This window comes from Drosophila serrata, unplaced genomic scaffold (assembly GCF_035046125.1).
Source record: "Drosophila serrata isolate PLE 108 unplaced genomic scaffold, ASM3504612v1 contig_272, whole genome shotgun sequence".
NCBI classification, from domain to species: domain Eukaryota; kingdom Metazoa; phylum Arthropoda; class Insecta; order Diptera; family Drosophilidae; genus Drosophila; species Drosophila serrata.
In genome coordinates this window covers 9,153,284-9,178,189 of record NW_028257170.1, presented here as the reverse complement: position 1 = coordinate 9,178,189, position 24,906 = coordinate 9,153,284, and the positions used below count along the sequence as shown (strand labels likewise).

At 37.7% G+C, this 24,906-nt stretch overlaps 2 protein-coding genes and 1 pseudogene across 9 annotated transcripts in view; 2 read left to right on the top strand and 1 right to left on the bottom strand.

Annotated features, from left to right (window-relative positions):
• The first annotated feature begins 1,080 nt into the window (after nucleotides 1-1,080).
• LOC110190182 (mitochondrial 2-oxoglutarate/malate carrier protein pseudogene) lies at nucleotides 1,081-2,287 on the top strand (annotated as a pseudogene). Its single transcript, XR_015272047.1, has one exon. The product of XR_015272047.1 is annotated as a mitochondrial 2-oxoglutarate/malate carrier protein pseudogene (transcript).
• Nucleotides 2,288-2,691: 404 nt separating this feature from the next.
• The window catches only part of axo (axotactin), a 78,405-nt gene continuing 56,190 nt past the window's right edge, over nucleotides 2,692-24,906 (top strand). For 5 of the 7 annotated variants that reach the window (XM_020960771.2, XM_020960774.2, XM_086833586.1 and 2 more), the window contains exons 1-6: nucleotides 10,540-10,834; nucleotides 17,235-17,818; nucleotides 18,120-18,393; nucleotides 20,239-20,458; nucleotides 21,876-22,011; nucleotides 23,885-24,169. In XM_020960771.2, coding sequence (XP_020816430.2) covers nucleotides 10,824-10,834; nucleotides 17,235-17,818; nucleotides 18,120-18,393; nucleotides 20,239-20,458; nucleotides 21,876-22,011; nucleotides 23,885-24,169 — 1,510 coding nt within the window. In that variant the 5' untranslated portion in view covers nucleotides 10,540-10,823. Of the gene's footprint in view, nucleotides 3,264-10,539; nucleotides 10,835-17,234; nucleotides 17,819-18,119; nucleotides 18,394-20,238; nucleotides 20,459-21,875; nucleotides 22,012-23,884; nucleotides 24,170-24,906 lie in introns of those variants that run through there. The other 2 variants (XM_086833585.1, XM_020960773.2) reach the window with 2 other exon arrangements.
• LOC110190016 (uncharacterized) lies at nucleotides 15,168-16,458 on the bottom strand. The gene has a single exon (XM_020960314.2). The coding sequence runs from the start codon at nucleotides 15,444-15,446 to the stop codon at nucleotides 15,168-15,170; it is 279 nt and encodes a 92-aa protein (XP_020815973.1). The 5' UTR covers nucleotides 15,447-16,458.

Sequence of the window (24,906 nt, the reverse complement as noted above, 5' to 3'; positions counted from 1 at the left end):
CATTTTAAATTTCATATTTATTGCTGTAAATGGTTTAAGTTAGACTTCTTAACATTGATTCGAACACAAAAGAAACTCATCATAAAATCGTATATATTGAAACAAATATCCATTTCTTTTAATAAGACATTATCTACCAATTTTAATAATATATACAATATAATTAACGTAAATCGTGTGATCACTGTAGCTCATTCTATACCCTACAGTGGCGCCTTTATAGAAGTAGCGGAAATTTCCAAGACTTTTACACGCTTGATTTTCTACGGCATACTTTGAGGCGGGCAAATACAAAGTTTATAATTGCGATCTCGCATGAGAGTTTTCCTTTTTTTTAGGTTTTTCTTTAGGGGGAAAAATCAGTGCCAATCGCTTTTCCGTTTGCCCTTGCCATCTCTTCCTTTTTTGTTGGTTCATTTCCAAAGCGCATGAGCTCTTAATTAGCCCGCAATGAGTTGTCGATACACCATTTGCGGGCTCATGAAACCGAATTTCGGTTTCATTTACAATTTTTGCCCTACCAAAAACCTGACAACAATTTCAGCTTGTCTAAGTCTAATTACAAGCCTCCTCCTCCTGTAAAGTGTTCTTTTGGTTTGAGTTTTGCCTCTAATTGCATTTCCTGCGCTGCCAAAACAGTTTTGTGGACTCATCTAATGGCGAAAAATGTGCCGAGTTTCCGAGGCGCAAAGGGTTGAAATATCGAAGCAGCCGAGGAAAATGGGCAGATAATAAGCCGCTTGCCGGGGTTTCGTTAATTTGTGGGTGGCCCAAAACCGTCACAATTATCTGGCATGTGAGGAAAATTATAGACATTCGTTAATTGGCCCGGAGGTGTTGGCCTGTTAACTGCCACAATTAAAATCAATGCCACAACGACCCAAATCTGCAAGGCAAGCGAACTCAATGGGTTTGCTGCAAAACGATATTGCTTTTTTGATTAAGGGAAAGAGGAGAAGGAATAAACTAGTTTTCCTTTACACCTTTAAATATTTCCTTAAATATAGGGGGCTCTGTTATTTCTAAATATATTTCAACTTTATTTTAAATCATTTGCATTGCCTTGAAAGAGGTATTTCAAATTATATTTCCAAACTTATCCAAGAAAGCCTTGCCAATCACCTCGACAATGAATCAGGTTACATAGAACTTTGCTCAGTTCAAAACACACATCCATTCGGTTCATCTCAGTCCAGTTTTTCCAACCGAATAGAAGCTATCCGTTTAGTAAAATTCTTCTTTTTATAATGGCGCTCTATTATGGCGTTGAGAAGAAGGAGACGGTGCCCACGTACATGAAGTACATGATGGGTGGATCATCCGCTCTGTTGGCCACATCGCTGACCCAACCGTTGGACCTGGTCAAGACCCGTATGCAGTTGTCCGGCACTTTGGGCGTTCCGGAATACAAGACCTCCTGGGAGGTTCTCTCACGTGTGTTCAAGGGCGAAGGCATGGTCTCACTCTACAACGGCCTTGGGGCTGGGCTGTTGCGGCAGGCCACCTATACTACCACCAAGTTGGGGCTCTACCAGATGGAAGTGGACTGGTATCGCAAAAACTTTGACACCGAACCATCCCTGGTGGGTTGCATGGCCATGGGCATTGTGGCAGGTGGCTTTGGGGCCATGTTTGGCACCCCGGCGGATGTGGCCATGGTCCGCATGATGGCCGACAACCGTTTGCCGTCGTCGGAGAGACGCAACTACAAGAACGTGGGCGATGCCTTCCTGCGGATTGTGAAGGACGAAGGCGTGCTCACTCTCTGGCGAGGATGCCTTCCCACCGTGGGCCGTGCCATGATCGTTAACATGGTCCAGCTGGCCTCGTATTCCCAGCTGAAGCAGCAGTTCCGCGGTCACTTGGACGACGGCTGGAAACTGCAATTCGGGGCCGCCATGGTGGCCGGTTTGCTGTCCACCGCAGCCTCCTTGCCTCTGGACTTGGCCAAGACCCGTCTCCAGCAGATGCGAATGATCGAGGGCAAGGCAGAGTACAGCGGCACCATCGATGTGCTACTCAAAGTGGTGAAGAACGAGGGATTCCTGGCCATGTGGAAGGGATTCACTCCGCATCTCTGCCGCGTGGCACCGCACACCGTGCTCTCCTTTGTGTTTCTGGAGCAGATGAACAAGGTCTATGTGAAGCATGTGATCGGGGAGTCCTCTTCGGATGATACCGATTAAAGAAAGCAGGCTATAGCCTATCATTAGATTTTACACCACACATCAAACCAGATTCAAATTATTTCAAAATGTAATAAGTAAATGTTCCATCTACAAAATAATTCTTACATTATGTACCAAAAAAAAGTGTGTGTTTTTTGTAAGGATATATAGTGAGATACGATTGATGTATATAATGCCACTCTAAGGCATTATGAAGAAGTTATAGTGAGTTCATATATCAATATGTATCCTGTCGTTGTGAAATGGATTTACACCATATCTTTATCTTCTTGGAACATGTACCATGCATCCATCTAAACTTATTGCTTTGATTTATATTTCAGAAATATACCTATCTCTATTAGAGCTCACATTAATCTTAATATTTAAAGCAACTTAAAGATAATCTTTAATGATAATGCTTTGCAGAGTAGATATTCTCTCTCGCATGCGATACTGGATACGCTCCAGCTGAACGAACAGCTGATTTGTGTTTTGTCGTGGGGCTTTCGCGGCGCTTATCAGTCGCCCGATCAGCCGGTTGGGTCCAGTCTATATAATCGGTAATCGCGGCCAGCCAGTCGCGTTTCTACGTTGCCATCGAGCGGTTCGCCAGCGGTTCTGGTTGCGGTTTGTAACTCGATCGGCGGTGGTGTTGTGTGTGGTGGTGCAGTGCAGCGGATCGGATCGAGACGGAATTCCTTAGTGATTCTTCTCTCGCTCAATTGAAGCCACTTTAGGTCCAGGGGCCAAGGAAATCTCTGAATCTCTCACAGCTCACAGATGAATCAACCGAAAGCCGCGGAAGTGTTAATTTAGCATCCAAATACGAGTCGTAAAAGTGCCAAGTGTCGTCTTCCCATCTGAAAGTGGTCTTTGTGCGAGAGTGTATCTTGTATCTTGTATCTTATATCCCATAAATCGTGTCTGTCTGTTTGCCGAAAATAATAGAAATATGCAAATGAAATTATGCCCAAGATAGATACATAAATCGGTAATTAAGTGATAATTATTTGTGGTGTGAATTGGAACGAACGAAGGGCAGACACATTGGACAAATCTCTGTGGGTCGTTGTAAATTTACTGGAAAAGCAGGTGAGTTAAAACGATAAGATTGTATCTCTTCCTCTACCTCTCCTTTTGCATTTTTTATGACCGACACTCCTTAAGATTGTGGTCTATATCGCTGACGCCACCATCGATCGATCGATCGATCGATTGATTGATTGATCGCTTTGGCTCTCGAGGAAATTTACGGGCATAAAGTCTGCCTTGAGTTGCGATTGGGAAACCCTTACTGATTCTTTACGACTATTTCGAATTATGACCTCATAAATCTGAATATATATCTCGCCGTTTATCAGACGTTCAGACATTCGCAGTAAACTGCAATTTCTCCCCTGCAAAATCAACAATAGATTTGACACTTCGATTACCACTGAGGGAAAACACATTTAAATGTCCAGGTAATTGCTGGCTGTCAGGTGCACGAAATCAGGTTCAGTGGGTCGCGTGTAAATTATTTGGCATTTATCGTTTGCCATAGATAATCCTCTCGTGGATATATCTCTACCCCAGATATGGGAGATAAGTGATAATGACGCGCAAGGTTTCGCTCTAGTTTTATTTAATTATTTCTTGTTTACACATCTTAGGGCAATTAAAAGTTGTCTCTTGTTTGCTTAGAGTGGTAATTGCCAAAAGCTTCTTATCTGCCGGCTTGATTAAAGTTCCAGAATTGTCAAAGGTAAATAGAAAGAGTATTATTATTTTTAATATTTACCTAGAGATTTTCGTGAGCTCTCTTTTCACAGAGGCTACTGAAATATTATATTTCCCCTGGAAAATGTAAATTGAATTAAATATATAATGGCATTTTCCCACCAGTTTATATTCACATTTTTTGCCCATGCTCCATCCATCGATTTTGTGGGAAATTCTGGCTAAACTGTCGGGTTATTTGAACTAGAAATTCTAATTAGCTGCATGTTGTCTGAATATATTAATTTGTCAACAAAATGAGTAAAAATCAACAATGGCCTGAACTATATAGTGAACGCTTCGTTTGGCAATTTCTATATTTTTTTTGCTATTTGTTGTTTGTTGAAATTTTAATTGGAAATCAAGCGTCAGGAATCAAATTAAAATGCCATTCGTCCCACAGAACGAAACTCGATAATGTAGTTAATGTTTGGTTAGAGCGATTAATGAGCGGACAATTGGTAGGGCAAACTTGTCAACAGAGGAAAAAAATAACTGACGTTGTGACAATGCAAACATGGCATCATATAGTGCAAAATTAAATATCACAATAATCGAATTAAGTAAGGTGGTTAAGTGCATTTCACAAAAAGTCGAATTTAGAAATACCCTTAAAATAGTTATTTGAGAGAATTTAAAAGAAATATTAATTTTATCGTATTTATTTATCGTATTTATTTAATTCTCTCCCAAAATATGCATACCAAAATCATTGAAAAACATTTACACACATTGATTAATTTTAAAGTATCTTAAGTAATGTCTAGAGTAACTTATTATTACTTATTATAACGAATAAATGTATAATTTTAAATCTTATACGATTTATGAAAATGCAATTACTTTGTAGAATAAATAAAGACACAAAAGGAAACATCTATCATTACAACCAATCATTTACCCTTACATTTTTGTATAGAATTTCTGTTTGAACTACTTATAAGTATTTCAATAATAAAATTAATACCAACACAAATATGTCCGTGTCCCAAATAAATATTAAACTGTAAAATAAATATCGCTAATTTATTAACTTTATGTTTGATGGGAAACCCCCAAAATATCACCTTTCTTAATATCAACCAATTTCCACTTCACTGCAGTTGTCATGCCCGTCTGAATTTTAATGATTTCGAATTAATTAAAACTGATTAAGTATAGATAACACAAATTGTGTTCGATTTCAAGCTCAAATTAAGTGGAACTAATTGGTGTTTTCGGGATGCAATTGCAAATGTCTTATCAAAGTGATTGTACTCAATTCTACACTTCTCTCGTCTGATGTTTAGCAAATTGAAATGACAAAGTTTCAGACGGCCGGCACACTCTTGATCTGAGTGTGTGTTTGGTGTGTGGTGTGGGTGTGTGTCACCGAGGCTGTGCCAAGTCATTACCATTTATATATATATACATATATGTATCTGTACCGTAGCCTATAACGGGCAGACAAAACCGCACGTGATCACAAAAAACACACACTCACAATTGCAATTTCCATAACTGGTTTAATAAGCTTGCTTGTCGTCGGCTTTTTGATCACATGACAACAGATGAAAGCCCTTGTTTTTATTTCTTTTTATTTTTTATGAACCGATATGCACATGTACATATATATGTTTTTGGAACATCAAATGCAATTAACTAATAAGCAAATTAACGAATGCTTCAGGCGAATTCACATCAATAAAAAAGGCCATCTTAAAGTGAGCACGCAAAAGCCAAGGTCAAAGGTCAAACGCCAATTTTTTCGTATTTGACCGAGCCGCAAATCTCACTTGTCATCGCGAGCAACAAAAGTAAAGCATAGCACATACATTCATCATACATTTAACATTTTGCAGAGAGAAAAATATTAGATAACATTTAAATTGAAATTAACAATAGCACCATATTCTATTATTATTTTCTTGGAATATTTTAAAAATTATCCCAAACAAATTAAAGTTTTTAATGTATTATATTATACCATATAATTTATTACATTTATAATATAATATATTATGATAAAATATAAAAAATTAAACTTTTATAATATAAAATAAATTAAAGAGGTCAAATTGTTTGGCATGATATACTTCCTTATCTTATTTAAATTACAAATAATAATCTGAAATACCGACGAAGGGTATTTAAAATATTGAACTTGGCCTCAATTGATCCCCTTTTAAAGAATCTTTGAATTTATTTGAGAAACTCAAATAATGATATTATATGACTTATATTTATTATGTGTGTATCTACTTATATCTATTTATTTTGCCATTACATATAAGATACAACTAATCATCTACCTTTATTTTAAAATATTTGACTAAAATAACAATTTTTATTGGAGAAATGTTTACAATTTATAAGACAAAAAGACACTATATTCTCTCAGTGTGTTTATACACTTTCAAGCACAACTATATATAATACAATTTATATTTAAATGCTCTAGCATAACTTTTTCGTTTCTTCCGCTTTACATTTTAGTCTTATATTTTTCTTTATTTAATTTAGGTAGTTAAGGGCTTGTTTTTAAGTAGCTTAGGGTAGTTAGCTGTGGTTTTGTTTACTTAAATTTTTAATATTGTTTCTTTAAAAAAAGAAATTCTATAATATCGACTGAAAGCAAAGCCTGCCTTAAATTTCAGCCCTTTATATAAATTTTTTGGGTGGGAAACTGTAACTTTGACTTTTAAGACATTTTTCTATAACATATTTCTTTAAGCTCATTTAAAGACATACAGTTTTAAGAAAACAATACAAAATATCTCAAACAAAATGAGAATAAGGAATTTGACTTGCATTAAAAAAACCCAAGATACAGAAGAGCATCGAACTCGTGTCAAAATTTATGCTCGTCAGTGTATATATTTGCCTGCCTCCCCTTGATGGGCAACAGATAAGCTGTCGCTGTCGCTGTCGCAGCATCAACAGAATCGTGGATGTCATCTGGTCGCATCTTGGGACACAATCATTATCGTTGTCCAGATGCGTACACACTCGTGCATGGTCACAATTTGTCTCAACGGTCGCGAGAGTTGCAATTTTCGAATTAAGACAATTGCCCCGCGAATTACGGAGCGCGAGATGCCCCGGCTAGATTTGTGACCCAAAGCATCCGTCTCTGTTTCTTCTTCAGTCTTTTGCTGGGTTCAAAATCAATGCCAAAAGTAATGCAAATTTTTCGCCAACCAAAAGAGCCTTTTCTTTTCTACTTTTTGTCTTTTTTTGTTTTGTGAAGCCTTGTGGAACAGGGCGCCTGCCAAAAATAAATTGAATTTTAAATGAATGCCGCAAACCTCAGCGAAAGTCATCAAATATTTAGATAACACTGGGGAAACTGAAGGCCCAAGGCTAGACATCAGATATGAGAGGACATCAGACGGCATGATGCTCTGGAAAACAAGAGCATATTTCCAGATCAATAAATTGTGCGACTCTTAAGCTATGGTAATTTGGCAATAAACATGGCAAGAGAACATGATTTCTAAACAAAATTCTTGGATAAATATTATTTTTACTAATTTATTTCAAAGCCTTTTTCAGATATTAAAAAGAATCCTTTGAAAATTAAAGTGTTATGTTTATGTATAATATATCTGCCTTATAAATGATATACTCCTTGATCTTATCTTTAAAAATATTAATCAAAAACCCGTATTATTACACTTCAAAGTACCCAAATTGTACTGTAGAGTATCACCTTAAAGACAAAACCCAATAATAAATGAGGAAAATCTTGTGCTCTGGTCTTTTTGTCTTGCACCTCGAGTCAATTGCAAAGCAAACACACAATCTTAAGCCAACAGATACATTTCTCTACATTGTCTGGCGGCTAACATCGCCTCAGATGTGCGGCAGATCGGCGGTAATTTTCCAATTGACGCCTATTATGGTTAATCGTAGCAGTGACCCAAGTCCGCACCAAACTTAAACTAATAATGTGCCCAGTTTAATGGCTAAGCCGCAACAAATCGCCCGGTCAATCCCGTAGTCGGTCCCCCCTTAGAACACACCCCTCTTAGGCCATGGCACCCACTACAAAACCGCCACAAGACCGCACGACATCGTTGTCTCGTATGCCACGACACAGCACCACCTCCCCACTTGCCCACCCACCCACTTTGCACCACTGGGTGCACACACTGGGAGAAAATTAGTTAATAATACCTTACTGTTAAAAGAACACATTTTGATAGAATTTATAGTAAGGAAATACATATAAACCTTTAGTTATTATAGTATCAAGAGATAAGTATGTTTACATTTTCTTTTTAACGAAGTAATAAATATTTTAGGAGGTTAAAAAATTTATTTTTATTTTTGAAAATGAATTGAATGAGCTGAAAATTGTTTTGACAGAATTTTTCCCATGATGTAAATTAAATATAAATTATAAATCACTTGTAAAGTTTGAAGAAAGTGGCTCTTTCAATTGTCTTCAATTTCATTATCATTCTTAGTAGTAAGTAAATATTACTTTATTAATAAGACATATTTCCATATTTTCATTATAATTAAAAAATAAATATCTTAAGAGATTTAAAGTCGCTTAAAAATTTATAAGTTAAAAATTGTTTCAACAAAATATTTTCCAACATCTTATATAAATCTAAATTATAAATAGCTTGAAAAATGTTAAATGATAGATGATGTTTAATTTCTCTTTAATTTATTTATATATTAAGTAGTAATTAGTAGTAAACTCACTAAAGTTTCGAAATCAATTTAAAAAGTGAGGTTCCAAAATCAATGCAATTTAGTTTTTCGCACAATTAAACGTGATACAGCATAGTTTTTGATAACTTTTTAGTATATTTAAAAACCCTATTTATTTCTGTATACAATTTAAATTGATATATATTTTCAAGAGTTTTCAAATATTATCAAATAGTCAACCCCATCAATTATCAATGTTACCTTAAATCCTGAACCCAAATTCTATCCCATTTTCTCTCAGTGCACGGGTGTGTTATTCCTGCTGCTTAGCACGCTAACTAACTAACTAGTTGCCGCCGTCGCTGTCGGCGTTGACGACGGCAGTTTGCTTAAACATTTCGTCGCTGGAATTAGTCGCACCGCGTAGGTCGAGGCAAGTGGATTAAATGGCAACAAGATACATATATGTAAAGACTCGGAATCGTGCCTCCGATGAAGTATTCATTATCCTGGACAAGCAATTAGCACGTCACCAGTGAAAGGGTCAATGCCGTGGCTCAAAGGCTTCCTGGGCTCTGCTTCTTATTGCGCATTGCTCATACGACCCGTTGGCCGGGGTAAAATTTTTCGGAACCGTTTTCTCGTTTAATCAGAGACCCTTTTTCGGGGCATCCCTTTCTGCGGATGCGGGTCCTTATCCGGATCTCGATGTTGGCGCCTGTGTCGGTGTCCTGTGTCCGGTGTCCCATTTGGCCGTGTTCAATTGTCTCTGATTTTCACGCAAATGTAATCCTCGATGGCTTGATTTCGGTGCGTATCGGTTGTTATTTGGGTTCGTTTGGTTGTTCGGTTTGTGTTTCGTGACTTGAGTAAAAGGCAAAAGTTGATTCATCAGCCGCAGGATACGGGTAAACAAACAAACAAACAAACAAGCCAAGCTGGATGAGTTCACATGCGAGTCCGAGTGCGAGTGCGTCAGCAGAAAGTGAAATAAAATAGTGAAAATATAAGGGACAATACGTATACGTAAATGTCGATGTGTACCGCTGCAGCGACACATCCTTAAAGCGAGCGAAACGAGTCCTTTCGGTCACGCAAAACGCCGGCGCACTTTGACCTCATTTTGGGCCACGCTCGAGTGTGTGACCCTGCCAAGCCCCCCTCGCCAATGCCACCCACAAGGATATCAGGACACGAGCATGTTAGTGTGCTAGCAAAAAAATAAAATAAAAATAAATAAACATACACACAGGAAGCAAATTAAATCAATAAGTTGGCATCATCGCTTAAACAGGATAAACTGCAGATTGCATTTTCGGTTTTTATCCCATCTATTACTCACTTAAAATTTGTATAAATTGCAAGTAATTAAGCCATTTTTGGGCAGTTAATAAAAATGGATAAATAAAAAGCGCATTTAATTCAATAAGTGTGGATAGCTAAAAGTGCCATTGTGTGGGGAAATTCTATAACAGAAAAAGTCTATTTATATTCCCGTTTTTCGAGAAAATTACCATATATAAATTAAAATAATATTGGATAATGTGGCTGGTGCTTCTCCTATTAGCATGCTCATTTTTAGCTAATAAAAATAATAATAAACTCGTTTTGCGGAAGCGCATTTAAATACATATTATTTGTCGCGTTCAAATTAAATATGAAAATAAAACACGACCGATAATGGAATAACAAGTGCGAGTCAAATGTAAATGATGCCAATTAATTGGTGCAAACGGAATGCTTTTGTTTTGTAAATCAATAAATGATATTAAAGATTTAAATGTGAAGAAATTGACAATAAAATGCAAATTGTATTTAAAAAGTGTTTAAGGGTTGAGTGTAAATATTGTGATATAAAGAAAAGTGATTTATTCAGCTTTATGTGTATTGTATTTATCGACAGCAATGTAATGTCATAAATTTACATAATTTTTTTGCTATTATTATTTATTTATAATATCAGATAATATTGAAGGAAAATTCATTTATAAAGTGCTTAACAAAATAATTATGATTAAAAGAATATAAAATTAAAAGAAAAACGGTAAACGTACAAAAAGTAGAGCAAAATGTAAAATCTAAAAGACTTCTTTATACAGCAATTACAAGTCAAAGTAATTAAACAACTACAAATAAAAAACACAAAGGAAAAGTCAAAATCCCAATTTCATAAATAAATGTAAATAAAACATAAACATAACCACACACACACACGAGAGCAATTATTTGCAATGGGATATTTATGACATGCCAACGAGGTGAGGTTTAATTTATGAATGTTCACTCGCACTTTTACACTAAATAGTTGGGTTACACTCAATTTAAATTCCCAGCACGCTCCACGGCCCATTAAATAGCGCTCAGAAATCAGAAATCATTTGCATAATTCTTTGGCGATTCACTCGCTGTCAAACAAAGAAACAAACAAGTTGATTGGCCCAGCAAGTGCTAGCAAATTAAATAATAATTATTTATACAATGCACAAATAACAGGCAATTATAATGCATATGGACCAGGCCAGACGGAAATTCATTCGAACAATTCCAAAACTCAACTCGACTCCATGCAGCCAAGCGTGTACATTTTGTTTAATATTCCCAGACATGTTACTTTACTTATCCAACAGCGAATGAGTGTGTATTTGTGTGTGTGTGACATAAACTATTGCTAAATGCAAACATTTATAGTTTCATTAAATGGCTTAGTGTTTCGCTTCAGCGACGGACATCGGACGACAGGCATTAAATCATTTTTAAAGTGCTTGCAAATAATTGAATTTGTTAGTGCGAAAATGCTAGCACATGTCTTGCCTGCTTTTGTCTTTCTCTGTACAGGGAGTAATGGCTAAAAAGGAATTGGAGATTGGATTCCAGAGAAAGGAATATATAAAAGGTCTAGGATGAATATCCTTAAAGATAGTTTTAAATAAGAAAACATACCTTTAGCTCCGTGTTTGATAAGTAAAAGAAAGGTTAACTTTTTATTACTCCCTAAAGTACGTTTTATTTTATCTTCAATCCTCTGTATTTTAATATAATTCTGGAAAATAAAAATCTAGGGTGTTTTAATATTTGCATACATTTCCTGTCTTAGCTAGTCACTAAGTGTTATTGTCTCTTTCTTATTAATATTAATTGGTAACTGTCTACTATGAAATTAGCATATGCATTATAATGTTTAGCAACTTGAGTTATGTTTTTCCTTGATTAAATTCATTAATTTAGTCATTTATTAATTCTGATGATAAAATTATTCAGTTTCTGAGATGTTTGCTTAAAAAAACGGTGAAGATATAATTTTCTAACAAGGTTTTGTAATTTTTTTTACAGAAAATCAAGTAGAAGTTTAAGTAAAAGGATAAATACTAAACAGAAACATATTTTTAGAGCAAATACAGTTTTTCGTGTAATAATATAGCGTATAAATATATAAAATGGTATATAAACTAATTTTTTATTTCGCTTTTTTTTTACTTTAATCTTAATAACCAAAGATTTTAACATTAAATATGACTAAATTCTTATATTTATGGATATGGAAAATGTCTTAGCTTTCCCTTTCCTTTGTGTTTCTTAACCAATCTCCACTGTAAAGTTCAGTCACATAAAGCGCCTAGTGAAGCAAAGCACAACGGCTAAATGCCTGCAGCATTCGCTTCGTTTCTTGTCCTTGTTCGTTCTTCCTTCCCATCCTTTCTCTCCATCTCTCCTTCCCCCGACTAGTATCCTTTCGCATGTCCTTTGTCTTCCCGGCTCCCCCGTTGGTCCTGGAAACGCCTCAGTCGCCTCCCACGCAGTTAGCAGCGCTCACTCATGCATCCTGACTTGTTTTTGTATCCACACACACACACTCACAGGCGAAGGATACTTGGAGGATACATGTATCCTCATACGACCGTGACGCCATCACTGCTAACAGCATCAAAGACTAAAAACAACAATGGCCTTTGCCATTGTCGTCGTCACTTAATATACAAATTTCAGTAAATATTTTTCACATACACTTGCACATACACTTCAAGGAGTGCAATTTCCGCGAGCTGCATTCGCTCCCAACTGAGCTGAACTGTCATGACACGATTTTCCTTCCTTTCCCCGCACGCTTCTCCAGTTCTCAAGTTATTTTCCTCCATTTTCCATGCCGAGTTCCTTGGGCAACAATTCGTTCAATTTCATGCAATCAAGTTATTTTAATTCATTACCCTTACGCGACCAACACTTGCAAGACATGCACACACAACAAACATAATACACACACACACCATGCACACTCGTTGGAACTTTTACACTCAGAAAACACTGCATATATGTACATATATACACACATATATGCCTTGGCATGCCGTCTTCTCCTTCAACTCGAACACCCTGAAAACCCATTGAACCCCGCCATTGTCCCACAAGTGCATGTGCATTTTGCCTTGCGACACTTGACATTTACATACACCAGCATTTCGATCACTGCAAAAAAAAGGGGTGACTAGGAAAATGTATTAAAAATTATGGAAGGAAGCAGGTGCATCATAAGAAATTGTTAGTTAAATTCTTACCATACCTAAAGGTAAAGATGAGGAGGCTTGTAACAACTTACAGTTACAGTCGAAAATATGAAAATTCACTTAAGTATTTCGTTAAATATCTTTTTAAGCGGTTATTTCTTAACCTTGATCTCATTCTTAAATCGTAATCTATATAAATAATAAATAAATGATACATATATATAATTTTGTCACACAACAATTAAAGCAAGTATTAAAGAAAGCTTTGAGGTATATTTATGCCGACTTAGACTTATTTTTTACTGCTTTATTGATACCAAAGTGGCATTAGTTTATCTAAAATTTATAATAAATTATATATACATTGATGCATATAAAAATCACCACATTTAAATTTACGTAAATATTTATATTTACGGAAATATTCTAACAACGCAGTGAAGTAAAAGTTTGCAATGCAATCTTTTATTATTCTAAGCAATATTAGTTAATTTAACAGATGTGAAATTATTAATAAATTATCTATACATTAAATAAACCTAACTCTAATAAATAGAAACCCCATTATATTAAATATTTCGATTGAAAAATAATACTTTATAAAATCATAATGAATCAGCGACTAAGTCTTTTAAATGCCAACTAATGCTATATTAAATATAAAATCAAAACAAACTATATGTTAACAATTGATCTTAATTAAAACCTTCAACCCAATCAATATTTCCTCTCAGTGTACTTGGCTATTTGCATGTGTTTATATTACACACACCACGGAATATAGGGACTCACGCACGACTATCAAAATGTCAGACATCTGTCATTTAATTTAATTTGACTTCACTTTGCTTTCATTTGCCCTTCCCCCCTATTTTTTGCGCCTTGCCTTCTTCGTTTTCTTCATCTTGTTCTTCTTCGTGTTCTTTCTTTTTCCCTTTCCATCCTATTGCGATATATATATATATATATATAGCAACAGCTATATAGCGCGCGAGGCGTCGACGCTGAGCACAAAACGTGTAATTTAGCGGGTGGCGTTTGGGTGGCTTTTGTGGAGCTTGTTGGGTGGGAAATGGGTGGGTTTTGGTGATTCCCCCAGGCGGCTGTTATTACTTAGTTTTTTTCTCCTATTGTTGTTGTACTAGTTGTTGTTGCCTTTGTAGGTATTGTTGCAATTGTTGTTGCTGCAACGTACGCGAGCTCAATTTAAATCGCTTTGCGTTTGCTGTGAAAGCGGTAAAAAGCGAGGAAATTGAGAGAAAGTTGGCGGAAAGTGCATCGATCAATGAATACCCTTAATGGTCATAGTACAAAAAAATTGAAAAGTTGATTGTTGTTTTTTTTTTATAAATGGATAGCTATTTGGCAAGGATATATAGCGGCCACAAGTTCAAGTGAATGATTGAATTAATTAAATTCATCGGAGAGTTTATCGTTTACTTGATAAATCGATTTATATTTCAGAGAAAATATTTAATAATTACGAATTTAACAATTTACTTTGAAAATTAATGATAAATTCAATTAGTAGAAGGATGAGTTGAAGGAACTTAAGGACATAATTGAAAATTCTACATTCATTTATGATCATTCATACACATGAAGTGGAAAGACGAGTATAAAGAGTTTATGCGTTTTTGGTAATATAGAATATATTAAAATAATTAAAAATCGTGTTTTTTATGTTTTTAAATAGAATTCTACTAATATATATTTATTTAGGATCTCTTATCTTTGTAATTCCCCTTTATAGATTTGAACAAATATTATAATATTTTAGCAAATCAATTTTAAACTTCACTTCAGTGATACTATTTCAAATTATTTTTTAAATTCAAATAACATTTCGATAAACCAAATATCAATTTATTCCTAACTCAATAAATCGTCTTTAAATTTCAAACCCAATCCCCCTGTACATATACCCAAAATGTTTCACAGAGTATCACCAAAAGACAACTTGACTAGATTTGCATAGGAAATTTTATTTCTTTGAGTTGAACTAAACAAAGTTAGACTAAGGAAAGACACACATCATTAACGCTAAACTAAAACTAATTAATGTAGTAACCCTAAGGATATTTTTGGGACTCTAAAGACCATCTAAGCACCGCTTTTCCTGGTGCTTGGCAATGGCCTTAAGCTGCTTATTGCGATGCTTCAGTTTCTGCTGGAGCTGCCTCTTGAACTGCTGCTCCCGGCTAAGGATCTGCAGATCCTCGGGACTGCAGGAGGACAGTCGCTGCTTCTGCTCGGCGATCAGTTCCTTGGTCAACTGGATCTTGGTCTTGGACACCTGGGTGTAGAGCATCTGGCGGCGATGCAACTCCTGGCGGTGCAGGAACAGAGCGTAGGCGACGGATGCTTCCATTTTGCCGGCTTGCTGCTAAGTGAATGCCAGGATCGAGGTGAGCCGGCCTTTTAAAGGACCTCCGCAGGCCAAATGTGTTATGCATGCTCGGTCTTGTTTATCTGCTTTTTTTTGCCTGTCCTTTGGGTCGGTCCTGTGGCGTATGGGATGGTGATTTTTCGCGGTCAATCCTTTGGGGTGCCTTTAGGTTCGTACCTGCGTTCCCACGCAGCAGGTAACTGGCAGCAGGTCTTCTTCCTTCACGGATCCGTGTCCGGTACATTAATGCACTTTAGGCCAAAATCCTTCGCATATGGCCGGCAGGATTTACCCAGCGGACCTCAGAAAAGTTGGGTAAACTTTTGCGCTTGCCTGCGTCCTATGAAAGGAAATTGTGACCAGAAAATGGGAGAGATTTTCCGAAGAGACGGTTGGGTGGTGACACATCCACAGCAAACTTCTTGGTCATGCAGCCACGATGCCAAAATCCAATGCAATTTTTGGGCCATCCATCTACTAGGCCACCCCACAAGCCCCATGCACGACCCACTCAACGACAGGATGGCACGCACGTCCTGGACAGCCCGGCATATGCATCAATAATTTTCCACAGCCCAGACAGCTCACTGGGAGAAAAGTGGATAGAAATGAATATATATTTATTCGGGCTATACAAAGAAATATAAGAAATATAAATATTTACTGATAGAAAATTATTTATACTTATATTCTTATACATATATTCTTACTCTCCTGTATATTATTAGAATATTGTTTCTTTACTTTCTGGCAATTATTTTAATCTCAAACCTATTTTCGCCGTGTTCCTAGAGACCCAAAAACCCTCACCCCTGACCCAACATGACCCGGATCCGGGCCTAATGCCGGACCAACACTTTGAGGTTTATTAATTCGCATGAACTCCGTCCGGCTGTTCAACCCGGCGCTCATTTTTCATGCTGCCCGGGCAACGAAAGCCACAATTAAAAATTGCTTATGAACGGAAATGGTAGACAAAAAACAAAAAAAAAAGAAAGAGGAGAAGGCAACTACTGCCTCCCGTTAGGAAAGTCTAAGCCATAAGCTGAGCCATGTGAATCTCTCAAAGTTTTTCCCGGCGGAACAGCATGGGGGCAAGAGGGTGCTACGAAAAACTTAATTTCCTATTTCCTTTCAGTTTCCTGCGGGGCTTCCACCTCCACCTCCACTTCCTCATCCACTTACACAACCATCTCCTTGCCATTTAGTGTAAACTGTGTGCGCATCATTATTTTGAAATTTTTGACACTTTTTTCGCTTGATGGTGCTAAGCTACTTGTAAATCAACCCAAGCTCTAGCTGCTCTGTGTGTGTGTGTGTGTGTCACATTTCCGGCGGAAGTGTAAGCAGAAAAGTTCGTTCGTTCTTGGTTTCATTCTCGCTAAATGGCATCAAGAAATGCAGCATCCTCACTCCATTCTCAGGCGACATTGACTGATGATGATGAGCACGATGATGTAAATGGGATTTTAGTGCCGCACATGACAATAGTAAACTTCTCAGCTAGATTTCGGGATCATAAGCTGTGATGGCTCTGTTCCGTGTGGATCTCTGTCTGCCCCTTGTGAGACATGCAAGTAAATTGCCTTACTCAATTTATTGTGCAATTATGGGAAAAACTAATGAACAAAGCGGGGGAAAGATGTCTGGGAATGGGAAAATAACACTCTAGATGCTGGGAAATTATAAAACAAATACCAAACTAGATATATTATATTTAAGTAAATACTTCTATACTATATTTATTATAATATTATTATTCTTTTCCAGTTACCCAACAAATTCAGGCCTGCGCCTACCCTCCGTCCCTGACATGGCCTGGCCATTGCTCTTGGTGCTCCTCCACCTCTGTGGCAGCATCTCAGCCCTTAGTCTGCCCAACATGACCTCAGCGGATGCCGCTGCCGGCGGTGGCTCCAATTCGCCAGTTCTGCTGGCAGGAAATCCCAACATCCTAGGTCCCAGCAACCTAAGCAATCTGAGCATGGGCGGTGGACTGGGACCTGGCAGCAGTGCCGGTGGTCAGGTCCAGCCGGAATCGAGTGGCGGCGTCTCCCTGGGCGGATCACCAGTAAGTGGAGGCGTCGGTGGCGGCGGAAGTAGTCCTAGCAGCGGCATTGGCATCAGTGGCAGTGGCAACAACTCCACCTTGACGCAGGGCTCCAAGGATAAGCAGTATGACAAATGCTCGGGTCCTGGGGATCCTGGTCCCTGCAAGCAGTACATATACAAGTGGCGCTACGAACCGACCACAAACGAGTGCACCAACTTCATCTGGGGAGGATGCGATGGCAATCCACAGAATAGGTTTAGCACGGAGGCGGAGTGCCTATTCCATTGCATTGGAGGACCACGTAAGGATAATGTTTTTTAATTGATTAATTTTAGAGAGAGACTAGCTAAAGTTAGTATTAAAATGTAGTAAATTAAACTACACAGCTATCGAGTTTCTTGAGGTTTGTTACCTAGCTCTCAACCTCTATTGAAGCTATATTCAAATATCTTTAATATATAGAAGAACTAAGCACATTCCCTCAAATTTCATAATATTCCCAATAATAATATTCCCGAAAAGCAAGTAATAATTTTTCTATGTTGTGAGCTCCTTAGGTCACCTCCATAATAATCCAAATTGACGTCAACGCTCTCTTGCAGACACTCTGCCCCCATTCCTGCAGTCCACCACCCGTGAGCCCAGCACCACGGAGAGTTCCCTGCTCCTTGGATCGCCGTATACCCAGAGTCCGGCCCAATCGGCGGACGGAATGGGCGGACCGGAGGGCGGTGACGGAACAACGCCGGTACCCATCGAGCAGCGCGGTCCCGAGCTCACCTTCGCGGAAACGGGTCAGGAAAAAACTTTCATTTTCGCGAAGAACAACACGTTCATCCAAATGGACGGCGACATCATACAGACATTTCAATTAAGGTGAGTGCCGGGAGAGGGCTAAGGGGAGCGTCGGCTTATGACCACCTGGCAGGTGGCAGCCTCAGGTCCTCGGGTCGTCAGGTCATCAGGTCCTCAGGTCCTTTGCATGCCACACTTCAACTGGCGGCGCGCTGCAATGCCGTGTCATTTAGCGGATTGTTGGCCTTTTGGCTCAAAAGTACTTGATTTCCTTAACCCCAGAAAGGATATCGTAATGTTTTAAAGAAGGGTTTTATTAAAATATAAATAAATTAAAGACAAAACATGTGAAAAATTATACTAACTAAAATATTTTGATATAACTTTAAAGCTATTTTAATTCCGCATAAAAAACTATTTCTCCTTCACATTTAAATTCAAAAATAAATTGTGGCATGTTCACAGAGTTATCAAATATTTATTGCTCGATTGTCAGTAAAAAGCATTCCATGTTCCACCTATTGCGTGATTTCCGATTTACCAACCTTCAGCAATACCAATTATAAAGTCTCTGGCGAATTTTTGTAATAGAAGCCAATTAAATCTGGCATTTAAATGGAACAGTCGGATGCTAAAAAAATCGAACTGACAACCGTGGACGAAAAAATGTTACAATTTCTGTTTTGGTTTTTGTTTATGACATAGGAAAAGGTAGACCCAAAGGGTTAATAGTGAGAGCAATTAGCTTAACTGACATTTGCCTGCACTGTTTGGAAAATTGATTTTCCCTCAAGAACCTGCCGTCTTATCGTTAGTTAGTCTACAAAAAAATAAAGAAAAGCCACCAAAGAGAAGTAGGAAATACGGGGCATTCCCGAAAATCCAGGTCAGAGGTTAATTTTCTGCTCAATTGCGAACAAGTTGTGACATTTAAATGGCCCAAAAAAACCGACTTCTTTTGGGTTGCCGAAATTTAAAATTCAATTTGGCCAGAAACATTTGACATTTGCATATTAAATTAAGATAAAAAATGTTATTTAAATGTGCGCACATGTTGGGCAAACATGTAGACAGTCAGGCAAATAAAATTAAACATAACTTTGCCAAATAGATCTTGCACTTGCCATCGTTGTTTTCACCCTTGCTGCCAGTGGCCAGTGGCCAGCAGCTCCTTGGCCAACTTGGCAATTTGTGCTGTAGTTTTAATTGTAACTCATGTGGCTGCCGACAGCAGTGGCAACAGAGCAACGAGAACAACAGCAGCAGCAGCAGCAGCAGCAGCGGCAACAGCAGTCAAGAGCAAAGTACAAATAAATTTAAAACTCTGTCAGCCAGACACATCGTCCTGGCTTCGTCCTGGCCCTCAGCCTTTGCTTCGCACTCGCACATATGCTAATGAGTGTTGAGAACTTGGCTATACTTTTACTGACAAATTTGGTTAATTGAAAAGATTTAGGAACCAAATTATCTATAAGCAGGGGTATTTTTTAATGTGCTATTACATTTTGGTATTATTTAACTGAACAACATATTGTTAGCTGATTTTTAAAGTTCTTAGCCAGGTAGCTTAAACAAATGTCCACAAAATATTAAAACACGGAGAATGATGTTAAAAAATATAAATAACATAAAGCAAAGTTCAAAAATATTTAATTTAAATGATTTATATTGAAACAATGAGCTCTTTAACAAATATCACTGCTTGAAATATGAATATGAGTTTTTCACTAATGAGAATTTGTTCAAGGTTTGCATTAGAGACTACCTAAGGCCTTGTATAAATATTGTTGAATATTATTATAATTATTTGAATTTCCTTAAGTAATTCTTTAACCCTATTTAGCTGTTTAAAAATAATCAAAGTAAACTTTGAGCAACTCTAGTCTTAATGCCTGGGTACTACTCTGCATCCTTGTGTCTTTGCAGACTTTGCCGTGAGATTTCATTTCAATTCCGCACCCGCCTGCCCCATGGCCTGCTCGTCTATCACAATGTTAAGAATCCGGATCGCATTAATTTGGACCCCTATGCACTCTACGTGATTGTGGAGAAGGGCCAGCTGAAGGTGGTCCATGTCTTTGGCAAGCATTCAACGAGTGTCACTGTGGGCGAAAGTCTGAATCGAGACGAATGGCACAGTGTGATGGTAAGTGGGCGGAAGTGAGCCCCCTAAAAACGGGGTCAAGTCTGTCTTAAAGGATATCCCATTCCACGGGGGCTATCAGGCTTCTGGATTAGCTCATGAGCCTAAATTAGAGGTGTATATGTTGAGCTAGGTTAGAGTTTAGAGTTAATTAGGTAACTCTGAAGGGAGTTAAAGATTAGAAAGATGTAGCTTTGTTGTTATAAAAAATACCCCTTAATAGCCTTAGAGGGTACACAAAATTCGATTAACAAAACAGTGTTTCGGCCAACATTAGCATGGCCATGCGTTCAGCAAGCAATTAGCAAGATTGCAATGCGGAATGTGTGCTGCCTGCCGGTGCATGTGTGCAAAACGCTTTATCAAACTTTTATAACAAAGCGAGCAAGTTGATTTATGTGCGTTCAACTTTGTTAACTCACCTCGGACATGGGTCTGGTGGTTGGTTGTTCCTGCTCCTGGGGATGTTACCGGTATATTGCTGGTGTATTGCTTTTACAATTGCAACTGCTTTTCCACGCATGTAGCTAACCGCAATCCCTCAAGCATCGTCAGCATCATCATCATCAATAATGGTGGCAGGAACAACCGAAAAGCAGCAGGACCCCAACAGTACCAGCTGCCGGCAGCCCAGTTTAGTTCGTGTTTTCATATTTAAAACAAGCAGATCCCTTACTAATCACACTCTCATACAAAAACTGGCAAAATAGCACATAAAAAAAAATTGGAGCATATTTTCAATACAAATGTAAATTACAACGTTAAAGTTAAAAGTTTATATTAAGTAACCTCTTATATTTGTATGCTTATTAAATTTAAAAGTCATAATAAAAATTCAATTATTTAAACAGCTGCCCCTTGAAATACTGATCTGCTTTAAAACCAATTTAAAACCTACTCTCAAAAGTATGCTGCAAAAACGTAGGAAATCGGATTTAGTATCACAGCACACTTTAAGACAGCATCTAAAAATCAAATATTGTTTTTAAGACTTAAACTGTATATATGAAACCTATTAATAATTATAGCATGCATATTTTACTTTCCGTGCACTTTGCACACACTGAAACAGACACATTCAGGCACTCATAAATAACACGCAAATTCCTAATGAATTTCAGCTGATCCCAGCTATATGCGCACAGCAGTTGCAATTCATTTTCGTAGATTTTTACCCATGCAACGGCAGCAGTAGCAATAGCAATAGCAGCAACAACAATTTATCGCTAGTCGCTTTGCAAAAACTTGCAACTTCAACTCGGGGCCAAAACGCATAAATTCATAAATTTTTATCATTTGTCTGTGTGTGTGTGTGTGTGTGCGAATGCCCCACCCACGCTAGCTTCCCCCTCTTTATGGCAGCTAGCTGGTTTATTGGTTTTGTGCACCTCACCGATCCCTCGCTGTCTGTTTTGCACAGGTGCGCATCGATGTCCATGGCGCAAGATTAATTGCACGCGTCGACAATAGTCAGGAGGAGGTCTATCTGAAGGGACTGAATCACGAGTACAACTACGGCGTCTCCACGAACCTGCCGTCGGTGGTCCTGGTCGGAGGTGAGTGCCCAAATCAATTGTGTGTGAGTGTGTCCAAATCCATCCCGCCATCCCTCTCGTTCCATACCCCATTTCGATCCGCAATCAATCATATTAAAGGCAGCGAACGCTCAAATGTATGCTACGATTTTCGTACGCGAAATTCACACATAAACCAAACGCATCAACGTCGAGCATAGAAAGTTTAGTACGCGCTTACGTGTATATATATTGATATATATACATAAAGAGTTGCCTATAGAGCTCGCAAAATATCTGAAAATGTGCAACTGAAAATTGAAAATCAAATTTGCAGTTGGCGGTGACTTCAACCAAACAAATACACAGAACACACGGTAAACATTTTTTAAAAGTCCCTCTCTTAAAATATATATAATTTTCAAGAAGGAAGAATAAAATATACTTAAAAAATAATTAATAACTATTTTTGAAAAGAAAATAAAGATATATTTAAGGTTCCAAATGTATGAAATATTTTGCAACGATTTCTGAAACATATTGAATCTTTTGCAGCTCTAAAATAATAATAAAAACGTTAAATATACTTAAAAAAATAACATATTTTCAAAACATTTATAATAATGCAATTTTTAAATTTTAATTTTTAAATTGTTACCCTGTTAAAAACATAGTTTTAGTTTCGTGTATCTGCTCATAGTGTATATAGTGTACGAACTCAAAACTGAACTTGCTCATTTCCCATTGAATCCGGGGGAGGACTTTGTAAAGTGTTCGTATATGTATGACTTTGAAAGCTGCTTTTGTGCGTTATTTTGAAAATTTAATTATTTCACGTTGCGAACAGCAAAGCCCATGGAAAAAAGGGGTTTTGCGAGCTGGCGGCCGACAGAATGGGCCATTGATTGCACTCAGATGATGATGTTGGTCTAGTTTTTCCCAGCCAAACACCACCCGTCGAGAATTTTCGGATTGAATGAAGCTTGGAAAATATAGAATGTGTATGTAGGTGCAATATTTTCTTTTTTTCCGCCTTTGCAAAATGATTTTGTTGTGGTTTTCCTTTTGAAAAAGGAAACCCCAAGAGACTGGCCGACAATTGATGATGATAAAAGTGAAATGGAAAGCGTGCAATCAATAAACTTTTAAAGAGTTTCATGCTGTAGTTTTATGGAATTGTTTCAATGCTTCGAATTGTGGTAAATAAGTAATTTTCCACATGCTATTTTCATTTTGCAAATTGCCAGAATGAATGGTAAACTAAATAATGCATTTAAAAAAAATGTTACCGTGGCTGAAAAAGTTATCTATTGATGTTTGCCATTAAAAAAAACTCATAACTAAATCTGTAACCAACTATCTGAAAACGTTTATTTTTAATAATAATCAACAAATTGTTTGGTAAATTGTTTGGTTGTATAAATAATGTGTGTTTCTTGCCTGTGTTTAACAGCAAATAAATAATTGAAGAAAAGCAATGTTTATCTCTTAAGGAATATTATTTTAAATCTCTATAAAAATAATATTCAAACAATGCAGACAACTCTTCCTTATACCCATAAATAATTGGACAAGCGGAGAAGAGCCTCAGCCTCTGTTTCTCAGCTTTTATTTATTTATTTCGACCGCTCTTCTCGCTGATCCCAAAAACTGAGTGGAAACAACTTTTTTAATTAAGCAATATTTAAATCTCTAGCAGAAGCAGCAGCGTCCAAAAATCCCATCAAAACTTTCAACTGTAAACAACGAAATTATGTTATGGCTCGGCCACTGCACAGAACCGCACCACATCGCACCCATCCACCCACAATCCTGCACAGATATAGCCAAAATCCATTTGCAAATATTCAGCATGTTAATTAATCTGTGGTATCCCGGCCAAAAACCAAACAACTGACCATTTGCAATTTCGCAGGCCTTTCCTCGGAGGAGAAGCTGCACGGCGTGAAATACATCACCGAGTCCTTTGTGGGCTGCATCCGGAACGTGGTCCTCAGCTCCGGCAAGGCCGCCTCCGACCTACTGCCCATCGCTCCTCTGGTGGCCACCAAGCATGAGAACGTCAACGAGGGTTGCTCCGACATGTGCGAATCCCGGCACAACCTCTGCTTCGTGGGATCGCGTTGCATCAACCACTATGGCGGCATATCCTGCGACTGCTTTGGCACCCACTACGAGGGCGAGCACTGCGATATATACAGTGAGTATTAAAAGAGAAACATCCTTACATAGATTAAGTATAGAATTTGTGAAAATATCTTTGAATAACAGGTTGTACTTAACCTATTATGATTGAACTATTTTTGGAATAAGCTTACTCTTTGTTTTTGAAATTTTTGTATTAAAACTCTTGAATGAGAGAAAGTTTGAAGCACACAAGGGGGCCCTAAGCGCTTATCACTTGTGTTACACTTAAATTCCCAATGTGTTCTTGCAAAAAACTAAAGATTATTGTGGGCCAGCTTCAAATACTGAAGAATAAGTGAGGGCTGTCTTTATACACATTGATATATCCAAGAAATGACAAGACCTTAAAGTGTTTTGTACATTTCAAAGTCAAGTTTTTTTTCTTAAATTATTTATATAAATTACTCATCTCTTTTTAATATATACTATATAAATTTTCCTAGTGCATCTAACACATCCATCTCACACTTTTTGAAAACCCCCGAATCTATTTATCTCTGTGTGTGGACTTGCCCCTAGGGGCGCCATTTTGTTTTAATTATAAACTATGTTTGTTTGCTAGCGGTTAGCCACTGCCACTAGCCATGGCTTACCATCGCCCCCCCCCCTTTAACCTCATAGCCCCCACACTGGCCCCTTTTGGTCGCTACAGTTTTAAACACGCTAATGACCTGACCATAAATTATGCAAAATAGTGTTTGACTTTTTGACTGCCGAACCAGCTAAGGCCGCACACCAGGCTGAATGTGC